At 42.6% G+C, this 20,737-nt stretch overlaps 2 protein-coding genes across 8 annotated transcripts in view; one reads left to right on the forward strand and one right to left on the reverse strand.

Moving 5' to 3' along the window:
- The window catches only part of CBR4 (carbonyl reductase 4), a 138,605-nt gene that overhangs the window by 115,415 nt on the left and 2,453 nt on the right, over positions 1 to 20,737 (forward strand). The gene's annotated exons all lie outside the window — the stretch shown is intronic.
- PALLD (palladin, cytoskeletal associated protein) overlaps positions 1 to 20,737 on the reverse strand; it is a 406,810-nt gene that overhangs the window by 37,893 nt on the left and 348,180 nt on the right. For 5 of the 7 annotated variants that reach the window (XM_086703908.1, XM_086703907.1, XM_086703912.1 and 2 more), the window contains one exon: positions 3,811 to 4,491. The exons of the other annotated variants lie outside the window; for them this stretch is intronic. In XM_086703908.1, the coding sequence (XP_086560034.1) occupies positions 3,811 to 4,491 (681 nt within the window). The remainder of the gene's footprint in view (positions 1 to 3,810; positions 4,492 to 20,737) is intronic. 7 annotated transcript variants of the gene reach the window in all.

The following is a 20,737-nucleotide window of genomic DNA, read 5'->3' on the forward strand; positions in this document are numbered from 1 at the left end:
TTTGGACAAACATGGGGTATCACTTCACACCAAAGGCCTCCTTATACAAAGGAAGCAATTAAGAGTAGGAAACATTGTAGCACTGTGGCTATATGGCACTCCCTTATGAGAACACGTTGTAGGAATGTGAAGATGGGCAAAAAATGCAGTGCCAACAAGCGCCAGTCTCGTTCTCGGGGACAGTTCTGACCTGCTTCACCACAAGACTTGGTACAGCCACTCAGAGACCAGCAGAGACAGACCTGCTGCACTATTCCTAGGTGGCGTTCCTGAATCCTCTGGATTGCCACCATTTTGCAGGGCTGATTTACTGTGTCAAGGAACAGGCTTACAGCAGTGGAAGCTGTAAAACGAACTATCAGTGACTGAGAGGGGAATAGAATACGCTAATTTTTATCAAAGTGCAAACAGGCTTCTTTCTAAGGCATCTTTTCTCCTCATTGCCTCCATCTGAAAGATTTAGTCAACTTAACATTTGTGTCTGTCAACAGCTTTGAGAAGCTGCTGGTGACCCCAGTAACCCTTGGGAAGAATGAAGCTGTTTGAAGAAAGGAAGGCACCAGGGGAATTGGATGTGCAGAAGTTCCCAAACCACAATCAGCCAACAACCAAATACTGTTGTTGCGAGTCTGACCGCAGCCCACTGTCACCGGCCTTCTTGACCTTGTGGTCTATCACTGGCATCCAAGGCCTTTGTTTCCTGACTTGACCTGTGCTACCCAGACATGTGAGAAACAGAACCTTATCTCCACAGACTATTTAAAACCTTAGTGCGTGACCTTTCGCGAATTAAAACAAAGACACTGCTAAACAAACAATAAAACAACTACTATGCAACTGATGATTAAGAAAACTAAGATAAGTGATATTTATATGTAAGATTTTGGTAAAACAAGGAGGGCAAAGAAAAAATACAGTATTTCTGCTTACTGAATCATGTATAATCAACCTACTTACCGGCGCTTGATAAATATGGCAAAACCATTCAACTTGAGAAACCATACATCTAAGCAAAACTGAATTTGCTATCATAATCACAAATTCCCAGTGAAGTATAAGTGAAAGTCATTTAAAAGATTCATTTGACAACAGTTGGCCAGTTCTTACAAGTCCAAAGAGGTCAGAAATTGGGTCTTGGGCAAATCATTTGGATTACTGTGAAGGATAAAAGCTAACTTTTCATTTTAAAAACAAAATTTTTTAATTTTTATTTATTTTTGAGAGAGAGGGAGAGAGAGAGACAGAGCGTGAGCAGGGGAGAGGCAGAGAGAGAGAGGGAGACACAGAATCCAAAGCAGGCTCCAGGCTCTGAGCTGTCAGCACAGAGCCCGATGAGGGGCTCGAACTCATGAAGCGTGAGATCATGACCTGAGCTGAAGTTGGACGCTTAACTGATCGGGCCACCCAGACGCCCCAACTACCTTTTCATTTTTAATTCAGAATACAAATGAGGGATCCCACAAAATACTAGAGGAAAAAATATGTTCCAAAAGTCACATATATCGAATCAGAAGAGTGAATTCTTCAGATATGTATGATTTATTAGCAAAAGGAAAAATTCCTTGAAGACGAAAGGGTAATTGTATAATAAGGGCTTACTGGACCAGCACAGAGCTAAAAATCTGTAGCCTGCTACTGCCACTTATCTTTGGTGTCACAGTGTCTATCTTTGGGTACAGTTTTCCATAGGATCCACAAAATTAGCATGGCTTCTCCATTAATTTTTAAGGAATGGCAGGAGCTGCTAGAATTTTTAGTGATAACAATTACACAGTATTTTACTCCATAAAATTAATAACTGTGATACATGTTGATAAACAAATGCTTCTATTACTTGAGGTACGCTCTTGAAGTTGCATACCTTCTTAAGAGAATTTCAAAGATCAGAATAATCTATTATTTCTACTTAAGAGGATAAAAGACTATTTACGATGATAAAAGGCATGACCACCCAACACCATTGAGGAGAAATATTACACAGATGAGTACTTATCTTCCTGGGAAGCAAGATTTGGTACCATTTCCTAGTAAGAGGGACAAAACAGTCCCTGCAACAAATTACCTGCAACAAATTACCACTTTTTGAATCCAACAGTGAGCTTCTTTGTGGCAAGATAATACTTCATTTCCTAGCAGCCAAATAAAAGAAAACAAAAAAGTAGGAGGGAAAAAGCAAGTTTTCTCAGGCAAGTTGACTCATTCAACTTTCAGTAGAAGCCCATTATCACAACGTTACTATACAAACTCTCCTCCTTTATTCTATTTACATATTCATTTGACTGAAGTTTTTCCCATATGGATTTGAGAAGCCAGATTTCAAATATAGAATTCATATAATCGACATTTAGAAAGTGCTTATCAAAACATGATATTGCTACCTGAAGCTCCTTCATACACCTTGTCAAAGTCAAACATAGCAATGCTCATCTCTAAGGTGGTGTCAGTATATCCGAGAATGGAAAACTTTTTCATATCAATGAAAATAACCTGAATTAAGGTCTTCTCATTCTTTTTTTTTTTTTTTTTTTGAGAGACTGGGTGCAAGCAAGAAGGGAGGAAGGGCAGAGTCAGAGGGAGGGAGAGAATCTTAAGCAGGCTCCACACCCAGCGTGGAGCCCAACGCAGGGCTCGATCTCATGGCCGTGAGATCATGACCTGAAGAGAAATCAAGAGTCGAACACTTAACCGACTGAGCCACCCACGGGATGCCCCTCATTTTGTTCTTTAGTAGGGTTTCCTTCTTCTCTCTCTGGACAATATTGGGATTCTGGGAGACACTGAAGTAGGATCTGAATTTATTTCAGAGATGTGGGAAATGTCTTGACCTTTGTTGACATGTACTTGTGTTGAACTCTTCAGTGAAATGAGCATGTGCTAGCTTTTAGGCATCGACAGAATGTGCTAAACACCTACGTTATATATTTCTTTTGAGGGCTTTAATGTACTCTTGTAGATGTTATCTTATTTATCCTCACGGATTTCCTACTTAAAGATTTCAGACGGCTGCCACATCACTGTGACATAAGGGAAAACAGGTATTTAGATAATCTGCAAATAGAAAAACTGAGCTGGAGGTTCCATGTAGTTTACATAGAGATCACTGTCAGGGACAGAACCGGCACGGTCACTTCTTCACTACATTGCACACGTCCTCACTCACGTGCATTAATAACACAAAGACACGTACACGTTTTCCTCTCTTCTGCTCAATCACTACGTCTACGTAAAGGCTGGCTTTTTAATTGTTAATTTAGATAATTCAAAAACATGAAACGTACACTTAATAACCCACCCCCTCCACGGTTATTTTAATACTGATCTCAAATATCTGGGTAGTTTGTTGGTTAGTGCATGGATCTGAGGTCAGACAGACATGAACTCAAATCTCAGTTCGGGGGCTAATGTGCCCCTGAGCAAATTCTTTAATTACTGGAATCCTCAGCCCTAAGTGGGGCAAGGACACCTCTCAGGAGTGTATCAAATGAGGTAACATACATGGATTGCTTAGCACGACGTCCTATATAGTAGCCAGCGCCACTACCGTCAAAATCATAGGCGCACCGCATAGACTTTGGGTAGTTTCTGAGCAGAACCTTGTATTGCTTAGTGCAGAGTAGAAAGTACTGACTTGGCAACGGTAAGGGAGCTGAACAAGAAGAGTCTGGTAAAGCTGCTGTGGTAAGAAGCTAAACACGGGCTGGATGGAAATTCGTAAAAAAGGCCCAGGGCTACCCCTGGATTGCGGATCAGGGGGCACTGCCCCGCGAGCTCAGGGGGCGGGGCAAGCGGGGGCGTGGGGCTGTCACTCACGCGGGGGTGACGCCCTTGGGCAGGCCCAAGGCGTTGACGGCCACCGGGGGAGGCTGCGAGGGCAGCAGGGCGCTGAGGAAGGCCGCGGGCGTCTGGCTGTGGCCGAAGCGGGCTGCGGGCGAGGCGCACATGGACGCCGGGCCCGGGCTGGGAAGCGGCGGCGGAGGCGGCGGCAGCGGGAACACGTCGGGCACCGGGAAGGCCGTCGTCGGGCTGAAGACGGGGGGCGGCGGCGGCGGGGGCGACGGCGAGGACGGGCACCACGGAGCCTCGGCCTCGGCGCCACCGAAGGGCTGTGCGAAGGGCGGCGCGGGCGCGCGGCCGAACTGCTTCAGGGTCGGGGACATGGGCGACGGGAGGCTGGAGGAGCTGGGGCTGGAGGCCGGCGTGCCGTGGCCCGACGCGGGGCCGAGGTTCTGCGCCGCGATGAACTGCTTGGGGCGCGCGTAGTTGAAGGAGCCGGAGGACTGCATGGCGGGCGCGGAGCGGGAGGCGAGCGTGCTCATGGGCTCCGGGGAGGCGGGCGACGCGCAGGCCGCGAGCTCGGGGAAGGCGGGCGGCGGCGGGAAGGGCGGCGAGGGCGGCGCGCTGCGCGGGGCGCCGGCAGGCGGGGGGTGCCGCGCGCCGGCCTCCTGCTCCAGCCGGACCTGGTTCTGCAGTTGCTGGATTTTCAGAGGGTCCCTGAGGGGAGAGAAAAGCGACACCTTCAGAGAGGGAACTAGGGGAACGTTCGTGCGAGGCAGTGAGGATCACGTGTGGACGGAACTCCCCGCGACTGGCAGCTCCAGGCCACACCCGGTCGGAGTAAGTCACTGGTTAGTAGCCTCAAGTGTGTTGCCCGTTATCGTTTGTGGACAAAGCGCTAGGTTAACTACGAGTAACCGGTTATCTCAATGTCTAATTGAAGTTTTACCCAAGATGATCCAAATCAGTTTACAAATAAATCTCAGTGATGGAAATTTTACGTCTGACTCCCAGGGGCCGTATTTCATTTGAATAGAACCAGAAATATGAAGAGAAAAATTTCTGACATGAGTTCTCGGTCCTCTCATTTGTCAATTTTTTGGAAGAAAATCCTGTCATAATGAGAAAGTTAAAAGAAACATTTAAGTTGTTTTTGGAAGACCTAGCTTCATCCAATTTGCCTATTTTAGTGCTATCAACTCTGCATTTAATAAATACCACATGGTGATTTCCACTTTAATTTCTGCATTTGTTACCTACAAAGACATATGCAAAATTTACTATCACCAAAATTTTAGACTCTGAACTGCCAATTATTTATACAAACCTTAATACACACCGATATTCTGTGCCATGTCTAAAATACACAAATGACACCTATCTTTAATATGCAAGTGTTCAATAAGGAGTAAATTACAATAATTATTAATAATAATAAATAATGCAGTTTTAATTCCCCAAGTACTTTCCATCGAGAAGAAATAGTCTGAATTTTAGATTTTACAAAAGAAGTTAGTAAGCAGCTAACAATTAGCTAAAATCTAACTCTCTTTTACTCAAGCTTCCCTAGTTAGCTGAATTTTACATCCAAGACATTTTTAATTCAGTGCACCAATGGCTGTCAAAAGAAACTTCAACAGAAGGTGGCACTGTAACAACCAGATAAAACAATCATGAATACGTAAAGCTAACTTTGCTCTTAACTTTAAACCTTTTGAAACTAAAACACAAAACCTTCAATTTAATTGTTTAATTAATTTAATAAAATTTAATGTTATTAAATAATGAAATTATTGAGTTAATTTAATTATTAATTTAATTATTTAATTTTCAAAATCAAGCTTTTAGAGATTCAGAGCAATAAAAGGAATTGAAGTTGCTGACAGTAAAAAAAAAACAAAAGGATTTTAGCTCTGTTAACAAGTATCATTAGATGTAGGAACATCCTTCCCTTGTTTTCCATTCCCTTCCATAATTATCCAGTAAACTGATTACACTTAAGTCCACAAAGAGAGCAAGAAATACTTTCCTGGGAACTGAAAAGTATGTATTAGGTGGGTCTAGTATGTGTATGAAGTATAAGGATGATCCTATATGTTTAATCTGTGCAGAGTATCAAAGATTTCAACACCAAAGAACTTTGTGGGGTCAGTCCTGTGGAACTTAACTGGAGCGTTTTAAAAGCATTTTTAACTGGAGCGTTTTTAAAGCCATGACACTGCTAGGATTCACCAGATGCTGAGTTCCAGATGTCGGTGTGGTTTGGGTCCACTGTCCAGCACATGTGTCCCTGCATTCACGTATTTAGAACTGGCCCAGGAATAGAATGCATAAAAAACCACCCAACAGCTCTAAACCCCATCATCTAGTGCTCATCTTGAATCCCCAAATCTCCTTTCTGATCTCCCTGCCTGTTCTATCACCTTATTTCCTACTTATGCATCCTAGTCCTCGAATGTTCATCTTCAACGTTTGGCTGACTGCATCTGGACTGGGAGTCATCCGCATGGCCCTCCTCAGAGGCACTGCTCCCTTACTCTGGCCAGCTGGGCTCACCACGGCCAGAGCCTCCGATGTGTTTTAAGGTATTTTAAGCTTGGCCTGGCATCAGCAAATAACTGCGTGTGGTGGCTCCAGCAGGGTTGCTACAGACAACATATCGTTCCCTATATCTAGTGTGAGGACTCCCTGCCCCAAGATTAGGGAGTGGCTCTGAGAAGCCAGTCTTCAAAGAAGCCAGGGCAGGAAAGCCCAGACCACCACTGTATTCTAACTCTCCTGGGATCAAGCCTACTCATTCGGCCATTAAAACAACCACCAAGTTTGTTAACCCATGTGGGCTTAAAGCTGCTGACATGCTTTTAGACAGTTCAGTTCAAGAAAGTATTAATGCAGCATTTCACAAGAAATGAACAGGCATTACAGTGATTTGGCTACCGACAGATGCTGCATCAAAGAACTCTGCTAGGGTTTCTACTCCCCCATTTTGCACTGGAAGAAGAATAAAATATGCAGGGAACTGGAGAGGTGGGAAGGGAAGTAAAATAGTTATTCTGAATCAGTAAGTGTCTGACTTGATTTCTGGCAGATCATCGTATTTTAAAGAATACTGGAGTTAAATGGATCTAAAACCTGGACTCTGAGGTGATGAAATGCACACTTCTAAGTCATTTTCTTCGTCCTCATTAACTTACAAAGGGAATGAGAGGTTCCAGAAAAGCCTTTGGAAGTTACTTTAAAAGATATACTATAAAAAGTCATCACTTTTCTGGTTTCCCCATTTTTTTTTTTTCTGCTTTTTTCTGAAAATGAAACTTAACTTCTTGGAAATACTGGGTAAAGGTTGAACTGTTAGGCTTAAAGAGTTCTGGGAAGCCCTACTCGCAAGGACAGCACTTTGAGCATCATATTAAAGTGTCTGGCTTTGCACAACTACTCCATCAACCAACACCTCCCCCGCCTCCAGCCTTTTTCCCCTTCCTGTACCACAACCCTCATTCAAAAAACCTAAGAAATTCTCTACTCTTACCCCTCTTGCAATTCTAAAGGCGTCAACAGTTGAGGAAATGAGAGGGCTGGGCTTTTTGTCATGCACTTGTCACACTCCATTTACAAATGAGGACACTTCAGGTAACTTGCTCAAGGTCACAGAGCAAGTAACCTGTAGAGCCAGGTTAGATCTGTGTCTGTGTCTGGCTTCTTTAACTGCACCAGGCATGTCAACATGGAAGAACCCCGACTTCCAATGTGATTTAAAAAAAACTAAAACATTCTGTGGTCATCGTTCCCTTCTAAGAACTTTCTCTCCTCATGCTTCTATGTCACCACAGCATGAGGGCCTTAAAGATCTGAATCATCAAAGTTTTAAGTTTTACATATTCAAGAATATATTTAAGAATATTTGACCTCAAACTTGATTCTCTTTAGGGTGAAATGGTGCAAAGATGAGAAGACCTGGGTAGCTCAGAAAGGGAATATGTAAATACTAACTCTGGATTCTCCTCCTGCATTATAGAAAATCAAGAGCCTCCTTCCCCCAATCCTAATGGTTTAGACACAGATTTAAAATTTTTTTATATTTATTTATTTCTGAGAGAGAGAGACAGAGTGCGAGTGGGGCAGGGGCAGAGAGAGAGGGTGACACAGAATCTGAAGCAGTCTCCAGGTTCCGAGCTTGGCCAGCATAGAGCCCGACACGGGGCTCGAACTCAACGGTGAGATCATGACCTGAGCCGAAGTCAGACGTTCAACCAGCTGAGCCACCCAGGCACCCCTGGACACAGATTTTAACTAGAGCAGTTGTACAGACCATTGGATGGGGCCAAGATTTAGATCTGACAGGGATAAAGAGAGAGAGATGTGGAACACAGTTTACTTTCCAATTCAGTCATCTGTCTTGCCACCAGACTAAAGCAACCCTGGAAAACGTAACCAGCCAAGCGGCAGTGTGGTACAGGAGAAAGAAGCTAGACTCGAGCTGGACGGTACTGGCTTGAAAGCCAACTCCACCCGCTACTAACTGCGGGATCATTGCGAGGATAAAATGAGCACAGTGCCTGGTTCACAGTGTGAACTCAAGAAACGTTCCACAACAGGAGAGAACCACCGCATGAATTCTGGTTACTGTACAAAATGGACCTTTAGAAAAATGGAGATAATGTTCTCCTTACTGCAAGGGGATTTTCCTGTTTATCTCTTCCCACTGCAAGTAGTGGCTTTCTCGTACTCAGAAAGCCACAGTAGGGGTGGGAGAGGAGGGACAGCACCAATCATGTACCTGGCATTTTCATCCCCCTTTCACAAATTCCCCATAGGTCAGCGAGGTCAAATAATTTGTCTAAGGGCAGAACCTGGATGTGAAGGGTTGGTTGGCGCGAAAGCCTCATGCTATACCATTCTCTCTAAAGTGCTCGATAAACAAACAAAAAAGGTTTATTAAAAATGTTAGTTTATTATTACTACATATCACTTTTTCTCTGGGGAACTGCAGCCCAAGTTCAAAATAAATGATGTGAAAGCAAACTTCTGGAGAACAACTTTTATGTAAATTGGGAATTCCCAGTATCTCTCTCCGGAGCAATGTCTGGATCGCAAGAAGTAATTTATCCCCTGCTCATGTTAATAAAGATGGAGTATTTATAATTGTCTGGAGGAACTCTTGGGATCGCGAAGCTGGAAAACATTTGTGCTTTCAGAATAAATATGCTGTTGGCTTATGTATTTTCTTTCATTTTTTATTGTGTGATACAGAAGCCATTGTATGACAAAGCGGGGCTGTAGCTGCACCCTCTGAACGGAGAGCTGTGCTGGTCCTGCTATTTATATGCACTTTGACAGCCAGGGCTGTGACTCCCAGCATCCTCCCAACACCCAGCCGAACACCCGCATAGGGCAGACACATCACTGTCAATGACAACAACCGTCGTTAATTTCCGGTTGCAATTTCGATACCATGCTGGGTTTATCAGGTATGTTCGGTATATTCAGGCCTACAACAGGAGGGCCCCATACTGGACTGGGGAATTTTAAGAATTCTCAAAGGAAAGTAGGTAAGTGAATTAGGGAATAAACTGGGTGTTCCCACAACATTCCTCCCCAGCTGGGATTAGCTCAGTATCAGATCTATGAGAGAACTCAATATATTAATTCTGGGAACTTATAAAACGGAATATAAAACTCCTACACGGGCTTCAGTTCAGAGAGTACTGATTAAGTTCCATCTACTTTATTATATTAGTACTTCAACTGTCTTGCTCTTGTTTCTATTATTCATACTTTATGTCTTCGTATCCTATAAAAAAAGGTCCACTTGGTGAGCGTTAGTATCTAACAACCTGCTTTGGTTAGGACTAATTTATTATTGCCCTTTGGTAAAAGGTCCATAAATCACAGTCTTGAGAACAATCATTTACATAATAAAAACGAGTGAATATAAGCCAAAAGAGAATGTACTACATTAGGTTTTGGGGAGGTTGTTAAGTGCAAAAATAACTGAGTTTAAACACATCCCTCCTAAGGTTGGGGAGAGGGCAGGGATAAAAGATTTGGATTTTCTACAAAGTACCATAAACAAGAGAACGTTAAAATTAAATTAAAACTGACCACTTCTCAGGAATGTGTGTCTAACATTTATTGCAAAATGACATAGGTTTCTTTACAAAAGCCCTGCTCTTTGATCTTTAATTTATTCTGAGCCTTTTGTAAATCATCCTGACTCTCTAGATAGAGCCAGGACTCAGCACAATTAATTACATAGGAGGGTTCAGGGAAGAAGTGACCTGAGTGAAATCAGCACATGACTTCAGTCTCTTTTAGAAAGACTCGTCCTTTCCACTTAGAATAAGAACTGCATTTGGCTCTGCTACAGAAAAACAGTAGCTCTTTATGTCTTCGTATATAAAGCTGATGTCTATTTGAAGTCATTCCATGTACCATGAGAAACAGGGAGCAAGTGCGGACCAATCCATAATCCTCCTGGGAACGTCTCTGGAGTATCAAAGCACGGCCGTGTCCCTCATGTAGCTCAGGGAATAAGGACTAACAGGTAGGGGTGGTGTTCCTAACAAGGGCGGACACTGACCTGAGCTGTTCCTCAGAACGTGAATCCCGCAGCTGGCTTCCCAGATGCACAGGGGTCTCCTTCAGGAGGTCTGTGGAGATGCAACTCTCTATGGGGCGCGTAAGTAGCAGTTTGGCTTTGCGAAGGCTAAGGGATTTAGTCCAAAGCATTTACAGTCTTACCAAAAAAACAAAACAAAACAAAACAAAAAACCCGGATTGTATCCTGACTAACTTATATACGATAAGGGACAGATTCAGATGGTGTTGGCAAGTCATAATGAATAAGCCTGATTAATCTATGGGGTGGAATGCTGGTGTCTCAGCCTTAGCCTTTTTTTTTTTTTTTTTTTTTTCACAGGAGGAATGTGAGGTCAGGATCTAAAAAGCATCAATTCCACATCACAGTTAAATGCCTTAAATAATTTTCATTTCTGTTGCTGCATAGGCCAGTGAAAACAGCCGAAAGATAATAGCCGCTGATTCTTATAAAAATTGCTAAAATATAGTGGACATAACAGAAATTAACAAGGAATGTTGACAACTGAAAATGTTTGGTATTCTTTTTTTTTTTTTTAAAGTTTATTTATTTGAGAGAGAGAGAGAGAGAACGCACGTGTGTGCACAAGAGGGAGAGGAACAGAGGGAGAGGAACAGAGAGAAAGGGAGAGAGAGAGAATCCTGAGCAGGCTCCACACTGTCCGCACAGAGCCCTGCGTGGGGCTTGAACTCATAAATGGTGAAATCATGACCTGATCTAAAATCAAGAGTCAGATGCTTAACTGACTGAGCCACCCAGGTGCCCCAGTATTAATTCTTAACACAGGCAAAGTGTACTTTTGAAGAGAAATCTGGTTTCCAACCTTTTCTGTCAATACCTGGGGCAGAGTTAGTGATCTCATTTCTAAAGGAAACACCAAAAAGCAAGCAAACAAACAAACAAACAAACAAACAAAAACCCACTCCCTGTGAGGCAGATGTTGAGGAACTATTCAGGTCTTGAGCATTACATTTCTCTGAGATTTTAAATAATTGGGGGGAAAATGATGGACAGATACCTAGCTTTCGGTCTTATAATGAGATGAAGAATTCGTATCATATTTTAAGGTTTCGTATGGTGAATATGAATATTTGCTCAAATTTCCACGTTGTCATTGAGAGCCTACTGTGTCATCCATTTTAGGTTATGTTTGCTGAACTGAATATATCTAAAACAGTGGTGTGCATTCTGTACTGGTAAGACTGCATTATTACTAAGGGCAAAGTGTCATATCTCTCAAAAGAAATAACCATTATCTACTCACCAAATGGCTTTAATCCACTCAGAGAACAGAAGAACAATTCTCTCACTTGCCTGCCCCTTCTAAACATTTTATCTTCAATATCTCACTGTGCTCACATGTAAGATCAATAAATATTGGCAGAATTTAACTAGAATCCTCAGATTTTGCTAATGTACAAGACTAGCTGTTCCATCAGGCTATATGGCACTCAGGACACCCGGATGTGCTGCTCTAAGGGAGTACAGATACCCTGCAGATAAAGCCACTCTCCCACAGGCTATTTACCGGTAAGAACACAGAGTCAACCGAAGAGAGAAATGTTCAAAGTAGAACTTACAGGGGGCCTGGGTGGCTGAGTTGGTTCAGTGTCTGACTCTTGATTTCAGCTCGGGTCATGCTCTCATGGTTCATGAGATCGAGCCCCACATCGGCCTCCATGCTAACGGCAGGGAGCCTGCTTGGGATTCTCTCTCCCTGGCTCTCTGCCCTTCTCCCACTCTCTCTCACTCTCTCAAAATAAGTAAATAAACTTAAAAAAATAAAATGGGAACTTACAACATAGTATTTGTAAGGTCCTAATAAACTTTCGGATTTTATGATCCTTACTCTTCAGTCCAGTAACATTTAAACATTATAAAGAAACTGATTTTAAAGGAACTCATAAACAGCTACCCAAGCCCAAGTGTGGTGTTTATTCGTATATATACATTCATCCTATGCATATGCTGTTTTCATGTCCAATGAAACAGTTTTTGGAAAATGAATATGTTATTTCCTGGTAAGCAGAAATAGATTTCAAGGCATTGGAGAGGCAAACTAAAATCCTTCCACAAATGACTCTTATAAAAGGAAGGATACTTTTTAATTTTTTTTAACGTTTATTTATTATTGAGAGACAGAGAGACACAGAGGGTGAGCAGGGGAGGGGGAGACACAGAATCCGAAGCAGGCTCCAGGCTCTGAGCTGTCAGCACAGAGCCCGACGCGGGGCTCGAACTTACAAACTGCGAGATCATGACCTGAGCTGAAGTCGGTCGCTTAACCAACTGAGCCACCCAGGTGCCCCCGGAAGGATACTTTTATGCAGTAAACAATCATCACCTGATTAGTGAACATTAACTGCATTTGTTTCTTAATACAGATAAGTTCTGTCCATAAGTTAAGAAAAATAGCTTTAGGGTTTTGTGTGTCTCACAACAGCTCCCGTGGGAATTGGGTTGGCTATGGTTCTGCTAGAATGTTCTCCCTTAAAGAAATGTGAACTATTTCAGTGGCTCAGGAACCACTCACCGTTCCATTAATAAACCCTTCTCTTTCCACTGCAAAACTTATCCCTTTGGCTTGATTTTGTAAACCTCCTGAAAATCAAGGTATTTCGTTCACCATAAAGATACAGTTATGCTGTGCTCTGGACCTATAATCTGTCAGTGCTGGTGCTTCCTCCGTACTTCTCCGCCCTCCTTCTGCAGCACCTGACAATGCATAGCGATCACCCCCTCCTTCTCGAAGCTTTTCTGCTGCCATCACTACCACCAGCATCCTTGTCCTCTTGCCTTTGATACTGTGCCTTTTCCTCCCGGGTTCTTCCCTGGCTCTCTAACTATGGGTGCTCCCCCAACATCAGAACTTTCCGATCACTCCCTAATCTATCTCTGACCCAGACCCTAGTCCTGAATTCCACTTCTGTTGCCCAGTTCATGTGACAGAAACTTAGCATGCCTAAGACAGAGTGCCCCCCCTTCTCTAATTTCTCCCCCTAAATAACATGATAATTCGAAGATTCCCACAATTTGGCTCCAAACAGCCCTTCTTATCCCTAACTCCTGTTCTATCTCCACATTTTCATTCTTCCAAATTAGTCTCATTGTCCCCCAAACTCCCCCAAGGAAAACCTTGGGTTTTCCTTCTTGGTCTTTTCTCTTTTGGAAGGTTCACACCCCACCAATTTCTCTCCATCCACTGAGGCTGTCTTCATCCTTTCGTGCCCATTTCAACATCTGTCTTTCCTTGAAGTCCTCCCCGATAATATCTAGCAACTCTTTCTTCCTCCTCCAAGCTGTGCCTACCCTCAAGGCCGGTAGGGCACTGTCGAAGTTCCGCAGTGACGCTCTCACACACCCACGGGTCAGATCTTCTAGAACCAGGTTTGTGTGTTCTGTGCTTTCGTTTGCTCGTCAATGTCCCTACCTGTGAGATCAGCAGGTGTCCTTTTATGTGGCATATGGGAAAGGTGAAATAATCAGAGCTCTCATAATAAGACAGTACTTATACTCTGGTTTTTCAGTATCCAAAATATGAAACTCCCATCCCCCAAAGGGGAGTGTTTGTGAAGCTGCCAGCGTGGTTCCCAATCTGGCATCTGTGAGGCAACTCCATCATGTTCCAGGCAGCGGAAGCTTGTACCAGTGCCCGTTTTCCATTTTATTTGGTTTTCAGTCAGAAACGCCTCAAGTTTATGTTTACCTTGAGGAAAAGAGTCTCAGGGATATTTTCAGGACTCGGTGAGAACTTTAGTCATCTCTAGGCATTTCTTTTCTTTAGAAGGGTGCATTCTGCCCATTGCTGCAATGTTCTTTTTCAAAGCATGGATTGGATCCTGTGATAACAAAGTTGGCCCCCGTACCGAAAGAGGAAATGGTTCCCTGCGTGTCTGTCGTGAGGCAGGTCATAAAGCCCCGATCCGGTGCTACAAACAAAGCTGCGAGGGATGACTGTGCTGGGTCTGGAATCAGAAGCACTGATGTCTGCCCACAACTTGATGTTGATATCTGGACCCGTTTTTCAAGTATTGTGGAGGCACCGCCGGGAGTTCCTAACGGCTGACACTAAGTTAAAGAATGTGGAGGTGGAGGTCATGCTTTATTTCTGGAAGGAGAATGAGGCCAGTGGTTGGCGACATGGCAGTAAGCATTCATAAAAGCAAGTAATGACTCACTAGTTGGTGAACTGGATGAGTTCCCTCTTCAAATGGGTTTCCTGAAACTCCAAGAAGAGTGGACATCTGTTGTCCTTATCTGCCATTCTTCCTTTCATCTGGTAAAAGTAGTTCATCCCTTCCTTTACAGATCTGCTTCTACTCTATTCCTCGTGGGTCTGCCTGTCATAATCCCCCAAGCCTTGGTCACAGGGCGAGCATATGACCCAGGACTAGCCAATCATTGTTGGCTTCAGCAAATCATTCAAGGATAAATATATGATCCAGGTCAGGCCAGGCCAGTCAGGATTTTTCATACTGAAGATGAAAGGGAAATGTGTCTCTGTCCTTGGACAGCTAACCCAAAGGACAGAATCCCTCAGAGCTGCTGGCCGCCATGGAAGAGCCAATATATAGAAAGAAGCCAAGTGGAGAGAAGACAAGAGAGGTAAAACCGGGATGCTATTTTAGCACCTGGATGTAGATAACTCTCAGATCAGTTTTATCTCTGAATCCCACGTACACGATAACTGCTCTCTTCCACCTTTTTTTTTTTTTTTTTTTTTTTTTTTTTTTTGCTTAAGTTAATTCAAATGTTCCCTGACCCTTTGAAGGAAGTAGCCTTGGAGACCAACCAGTCTAATTTCCTTCATTTACCGATATGGAAATGGAAATGTAGAGATTACACAGTTATCAGCTGGTCAGTGCCAAAGGCCTGACAAGAATATCTTGCTGGTAAGAATCATCTTAAACACTACTAGCACTATCTGAAGTTGATGAATCAGTAAACAATGAATGCGTATATTGTTCATAAAATGGCGAAAGAAACCACTGGAAGTTGTAAGAACAAATGGCTAACAGTGTTCCGCTCATCTTTGCATTTGATAGTCTCCTCCGTTAGTAGTTTGAGTGTTTTTAGCCTTGTTCATAGAAACAATATAATGTTTACAATATATACAATTCTTAAGACATATAAACATATTAACTCTTAAAGCATAAAATTGCAGAAGCTTCTATTTTAAAGCAGGTCACATCATAAAAGACGACACAGTGCTACTGTCCGAATAACTCAACACCCTGGAAGCATGAGAACATCCATTCCATGTATCTGAAGTCACCAGGGGAGGCCTCATCCAAATATTTAATCAATCATGATGATGATTACTACTACTACTGATAATAGCTCTTATTGAGCACTTACTACGTACCAAACACCGTTTTAAGAAGTTAATCTATATTAACTATATTTAATCTTTATAAAAACCTAGAGGTAAGGCCTCTTTTATTATCTCCATTTTACAGACGAGGAAACAGAGGCACAAAGATACGAGTAAGTTGCTCCAAGTTACACAGCTGGACGGTGGTGCCAATGGGCTTAAACTGAGGAAGCCTGGCTCAGGACTACTACGTGGTGGTATCTCTGGTCAAGGCAGCAGGACTTACCCATAGTTCCATGTGCACTACGATCCCTTCAGCCGCAGGGGACCTTTCTAATGTGGGTTCCACCCAAGACTGGTTCTGTCAGTCTTACCCCTTTGTTTCTTTATTACTGGAATATAAACATTGCAACGGAGCCCCAAACAGCCACGTATAGAGACAACTTGGCTACATCCTGAAGATATTCCATATGGACAGTTTTAGGCACGTAATGCCTTATGTCTCACACACTGTGCTTTACAGACTTTTATTTCTTGCAGACGCTGCCTCTGGGCTACTCAGCGCTTTCCCTGGCAGAGGTGATTGTGCCACAAATTATTTGTGTGGCCTTAACTGAGACAGGTCTCAGTTTTTTCTTATCTGTGAAAAAGCAAGTTGGACGACTGTTAAGTAGTCCCTTAACATAGGTTTTAAAGTTCCTCCAAGCTATAAAATCCACAATCTAGTCTTTCAAGATTGGACATGTGAATATTAATTTGTTTTATACTCCATCTTTTGAGAGGCTACGTTACTGAATATGCGGGAATTAAAAAAAATAGTATCTTTCACGTATTGACGAACAACACTAATTTATAAAGAGGACTTTCTAGATTTCTATGTTGGCCTATCATGGGGTGCATGGGTGGCTCAGTCACCTGAGCGTCTGACTTCAGCTCAGGTCATGATCTCACAGTTCATGAGTTTGAGCCCCACATCTGGCTCACTGCTGTCAGCGCAGAGCCCACTTCAGGTCCTCTGTCCCACTCTCTCTCTGCCCCTCCCCTGCTTGCCCTGCTCTCTCTCAAAAGCAATGAATAGACATTAAAAAAAAAAAACAAACTAAAAAACATATGCCTATCACTGAAGAAGTGAACCACATTTCTGAATAGATCATAAGCTGCCAATAACATTTTGTACATATTTCAGTCTTGCAAAGGTAAATAAATGAGTGGAAGGCACGGTTGGACCTGAGTCCTCAAAGAGTAATTTGTTTTCATTTAAAGGTTGGCCATTGCTAGTTTATTTTTTAAATCTTTTTAAAGTTTATTTATTTATTTTGAGAGAGGGCAACAGAGCAAGAACGCATAGGAGGGGCAGAGAGAGACTCCAAAGCAGGCTCTGCACTGTCACAGAGCCCAATGCAGGGCTTGAACTCACAAACCGCGATATCATGACCTGAGCCGAAATCCAGAGTCGGATGCTTAACTGACTGAGCCACCCAGTACTCCTGACCATTGCCAGATTAAATGTTAACGGCCAAGTTATATAAGCCAAGGGTTCCACAGTGTGACTATAATCATTCCCTGATCACCAGGCTCCAATTCCAACCTCTTATCCAAAGAGGAAAAAGGTTCTTGAAAAAAAACTCAAAAACGCATTTTGGCAAGCTCAAGAGATGTAGCTTAGCAGCATGCACTAAGAGACTTGTGACCACGGAAAAGCATTGCAAATTTTAAATGGCTCTGACCTTTCTTAGCTTATAACCAACTGACCTTGACATTCCTTAGAGGCCAAAGGAGGAGACACAGTAATGACAGTGCTGACTGACCTTCCCCCTCAGGAGGCAGATCCAGTCCTTCCAGCAGTAAATGAAGCTTATCAAAATGTGTCTTGGGAAGAACTGTAATAAATGAGGTTCCCTCCCTGAGAAATGACTAAAACCACGAAAATAATTCTTAGATAAAACAGCCCAATTACTTAATGTAATTACTCTTAAGAAAAAACGAGACAGATTTACCATAGCTACATGAGGTTTCAGCATGGTTATATACAACTGTGTATAGTCAAGAGGCATTTACCTGGCATTTGATTAAATGGAGTTTTCTACAATATGATACTTATGACCTCTCAATACAATTAAAGCCCTGCAACATCTTGCAATGCCTTTTGAAAGAAGAAAACTTCATAGTATATACAGCTATAGTATTGAGCTTGTCTTATTGTACTTTCTTAATCTTTTCCAAAACATGTAAACAATAAAGTTTATTGCACACTATACTGGTTTTATGATTAGATTATAAGATTTTACAAATTAGGTGGCCCTTCATTTAGGGAAGTAGTATAGACACCTGGATGAGACTATTCTTTTTAAAATTTAAAACAAACAATGGAAAAAAGCTACTGGGGTATAAATATCTGTTAAGATGAGGGGCACCGGGATTGCTCAGTTGGTAAAGCATCTGACTTCAGCTCAGGTCGTGAGCTCACCGTTTGGCTCATGAGTTCGAGCCCTACTACAGGCTCTCTCCCGTCAGTATAAAGCCCACTTCGGATCCTCTGTCCCCCGCCTCTCTCTGTCCTTCCCTTTCTCGCGTGCTCTCTCTCAAAAATAAACAAACATTTAAAACATACATAATAAATAAATAAATATCTGTAAGACGATATGAACAGGAGATTCACAGAATGACAGATGGAAGGAACCCGGATCTTGTACAGCAGAGTAAGAAGTACATCTGTCAATATCATGCAGGAGGCCACTGACAGAGCTTCGAGTAGTAACTAGGTTTTTGCTTTCAGCTACTCATGTGAAGACACCAAGGTACAGACTTCTTTCACTAACAGGCTTTCACTAACAATTAAACCAGAAAGCCACTTCTAACAAGAATACAGATAAACAGTCCAAAAAACAAAGGAAAGATATGTTATCAATCAGTCAGGCTCCAACAAGGGAACTGTGTTCTTCCCAGAAGAGTAAGGACTGGGCCCTTGCTTAGGAATCACGCACAGCTGTTTGGCTAACAGTGTTATGTCCTAGTAACACAGTCACAACATTCGTGTGTGTGTGTGTGTGTGTGTGTGTGTGCGTGCGCACGTTTATTCCTAACCTGACCTTTCAAATACGATCTTCTATCTTGATCGTGGCCACCAGTAAACAGAAGCATATCTGTAATCTCAGAAGCACAGGAGGAGTTCATACGAGGGAACCAAAATTAATATGAATTTTTGTTGTTAATGCCTTCTAGATCAGACAGGATTAATGTAGTAAGTATAGAAACATGAGTTATGAATTTGCAAGTGATTTTTTTTTTCTGGCCGTGGACATATTTCCTGGTCTCTAAAATATATGAGTAAATTAAAGATCCACAGAATTCATAAAAATGTGAAAATAAGCCAGAGGACACTAGTTGTTTATGGTGTATGTTAAACACACACACACACACACCCCTTTCAAGAGCATTATGCTCTTTAAAAAGTATTACTTTGTAGCATCAGTAGGACATTAGGCCATTGAAGGAGTGACACTCCATCCTTCACCCTGTTTCCACTTTGTGGGGCGGGGCCGGGGGGGGGGGGAGGGTACTTCCATAAGAAGAGAACCCTTTCCAGTGCATGGGAGGTGCATCTGGGCATGCTCAGATCAGCCCTTCCTTCCTCTTCCCCTTTGGACCTGCTGCTTGCAGGGAGAGTGCGTTCTCCTCCCTCTTGGGAAGCGGGGTCTGCCCCAGTGAATGTATAATGCTGCCTGTGAATCTGTGAATGGGCAGCTATGCCTGCTTAACTGCAGGGGGAAGTATTAGCTCACTTGGCCCAGCCACATACCTCCTTTCTCCTCCAGTTCTCCCCAGTACAAGTCTGAGGCTTGGATCCCTCTCCTTCTGTCTCCTCAGGTTATCCCTCCAATGGTCCCAAACTTGAAAAGGAAAAAGGGATAGCACCCTCCCTACCACCACCGCCTCAAACAGAAATCATTCATGCACTTCAGTGGTCCGAAAGAACCTTCGATATATGGGCTCCCTTGCTACTTAGTGTATTTTCAAACCATTAGTCATTATTTCTCCAGCCCCAGCTCTGCTCAAGGACGGAGAAGGTGTGGTGGCCTCCGATGGGCTCAGTACAATAAAATAGGAGCATTAAATAGATGCATTCCCCCTTGGAAGGCGATTTGATGGCAGGACGCCACTCCTCATCTAAGGGATATGGAAGAGCCCTCTACATCGTGCTTTCCCTGAGGAATTCTGGCAATCGCAAATTTATCCATAACCTTTCATTTCCAGTGAAGTTTTAGTATCCCCACCTTCTCCTGGAGACAGCAAGTTTGTCTTTATAACCCCTTTCCAGTCAGCGGATCTAATTATGTAGTTGAAATTTACTCTTACAAAGGCCGGTAACATTTTTAGTTTCTTATCCATAATAAAATACTGCCATCAAGTTTTGATTGGGAAACTGGTTGGAAAAACAAGGCATCAACATAATCTTTTTGACCAACAGAATTTAACTTGTTTGGCTTAGAGAACTAAAGCACAAGGATAATGATAGTTCCTGAAAATCAGCAGGGTAGTCAGAACGAAACTTTTTCTTTTTAAAAGTAGATTTGTAATTATAATGAATAGCTGCAGACATTTCTGTACACTGTTCCTTTTTATCTCTTTTGGAATTAAATTCTTTATATTAAAGTGCACATGATAAAAATGCAAACATATATCCTGTTTGATTTCCATAGGCAAAAAAAAAATGAACCCTGACCCACAACTCACACCTTATATAAAAGTAACCGATACGTATCTTCTAGCTAATTATGAACCTAAAGTACAGAATTTCAAGAAGAAAACATAGGAAAATCTTTGTGACCATCAGTAAGGCAAAGATTTATTAGGTAAGACACCAAATGTGTGATCTACAAAAGAAAAACATCTGCTAAACTGGACTTCATTAAAAGTAAAAACTCACGCCCTTCAAAATTCAAAAGATACAAAAAGGACACTATGAAAAGGTTCCACCTGTTTCCCTCCCCAGCATCAACTAAATACTGTTAACCATTTCCCGGTTGTCTTCTAAGCCAGGTCCTACATAA

This window comes from Puma concolor, chromosome B1 (assembly GCF_028749965.1).
Source record: "Puma concolor isolate L17-30 chromosome B1, mPumCon1.1.hap2, whole genome shotgun sequence".
NCBI lineage: Eukaryota > Metazoa > Chordata > Mammalia > Carnivora > Felidae > Puma > Puma concolor.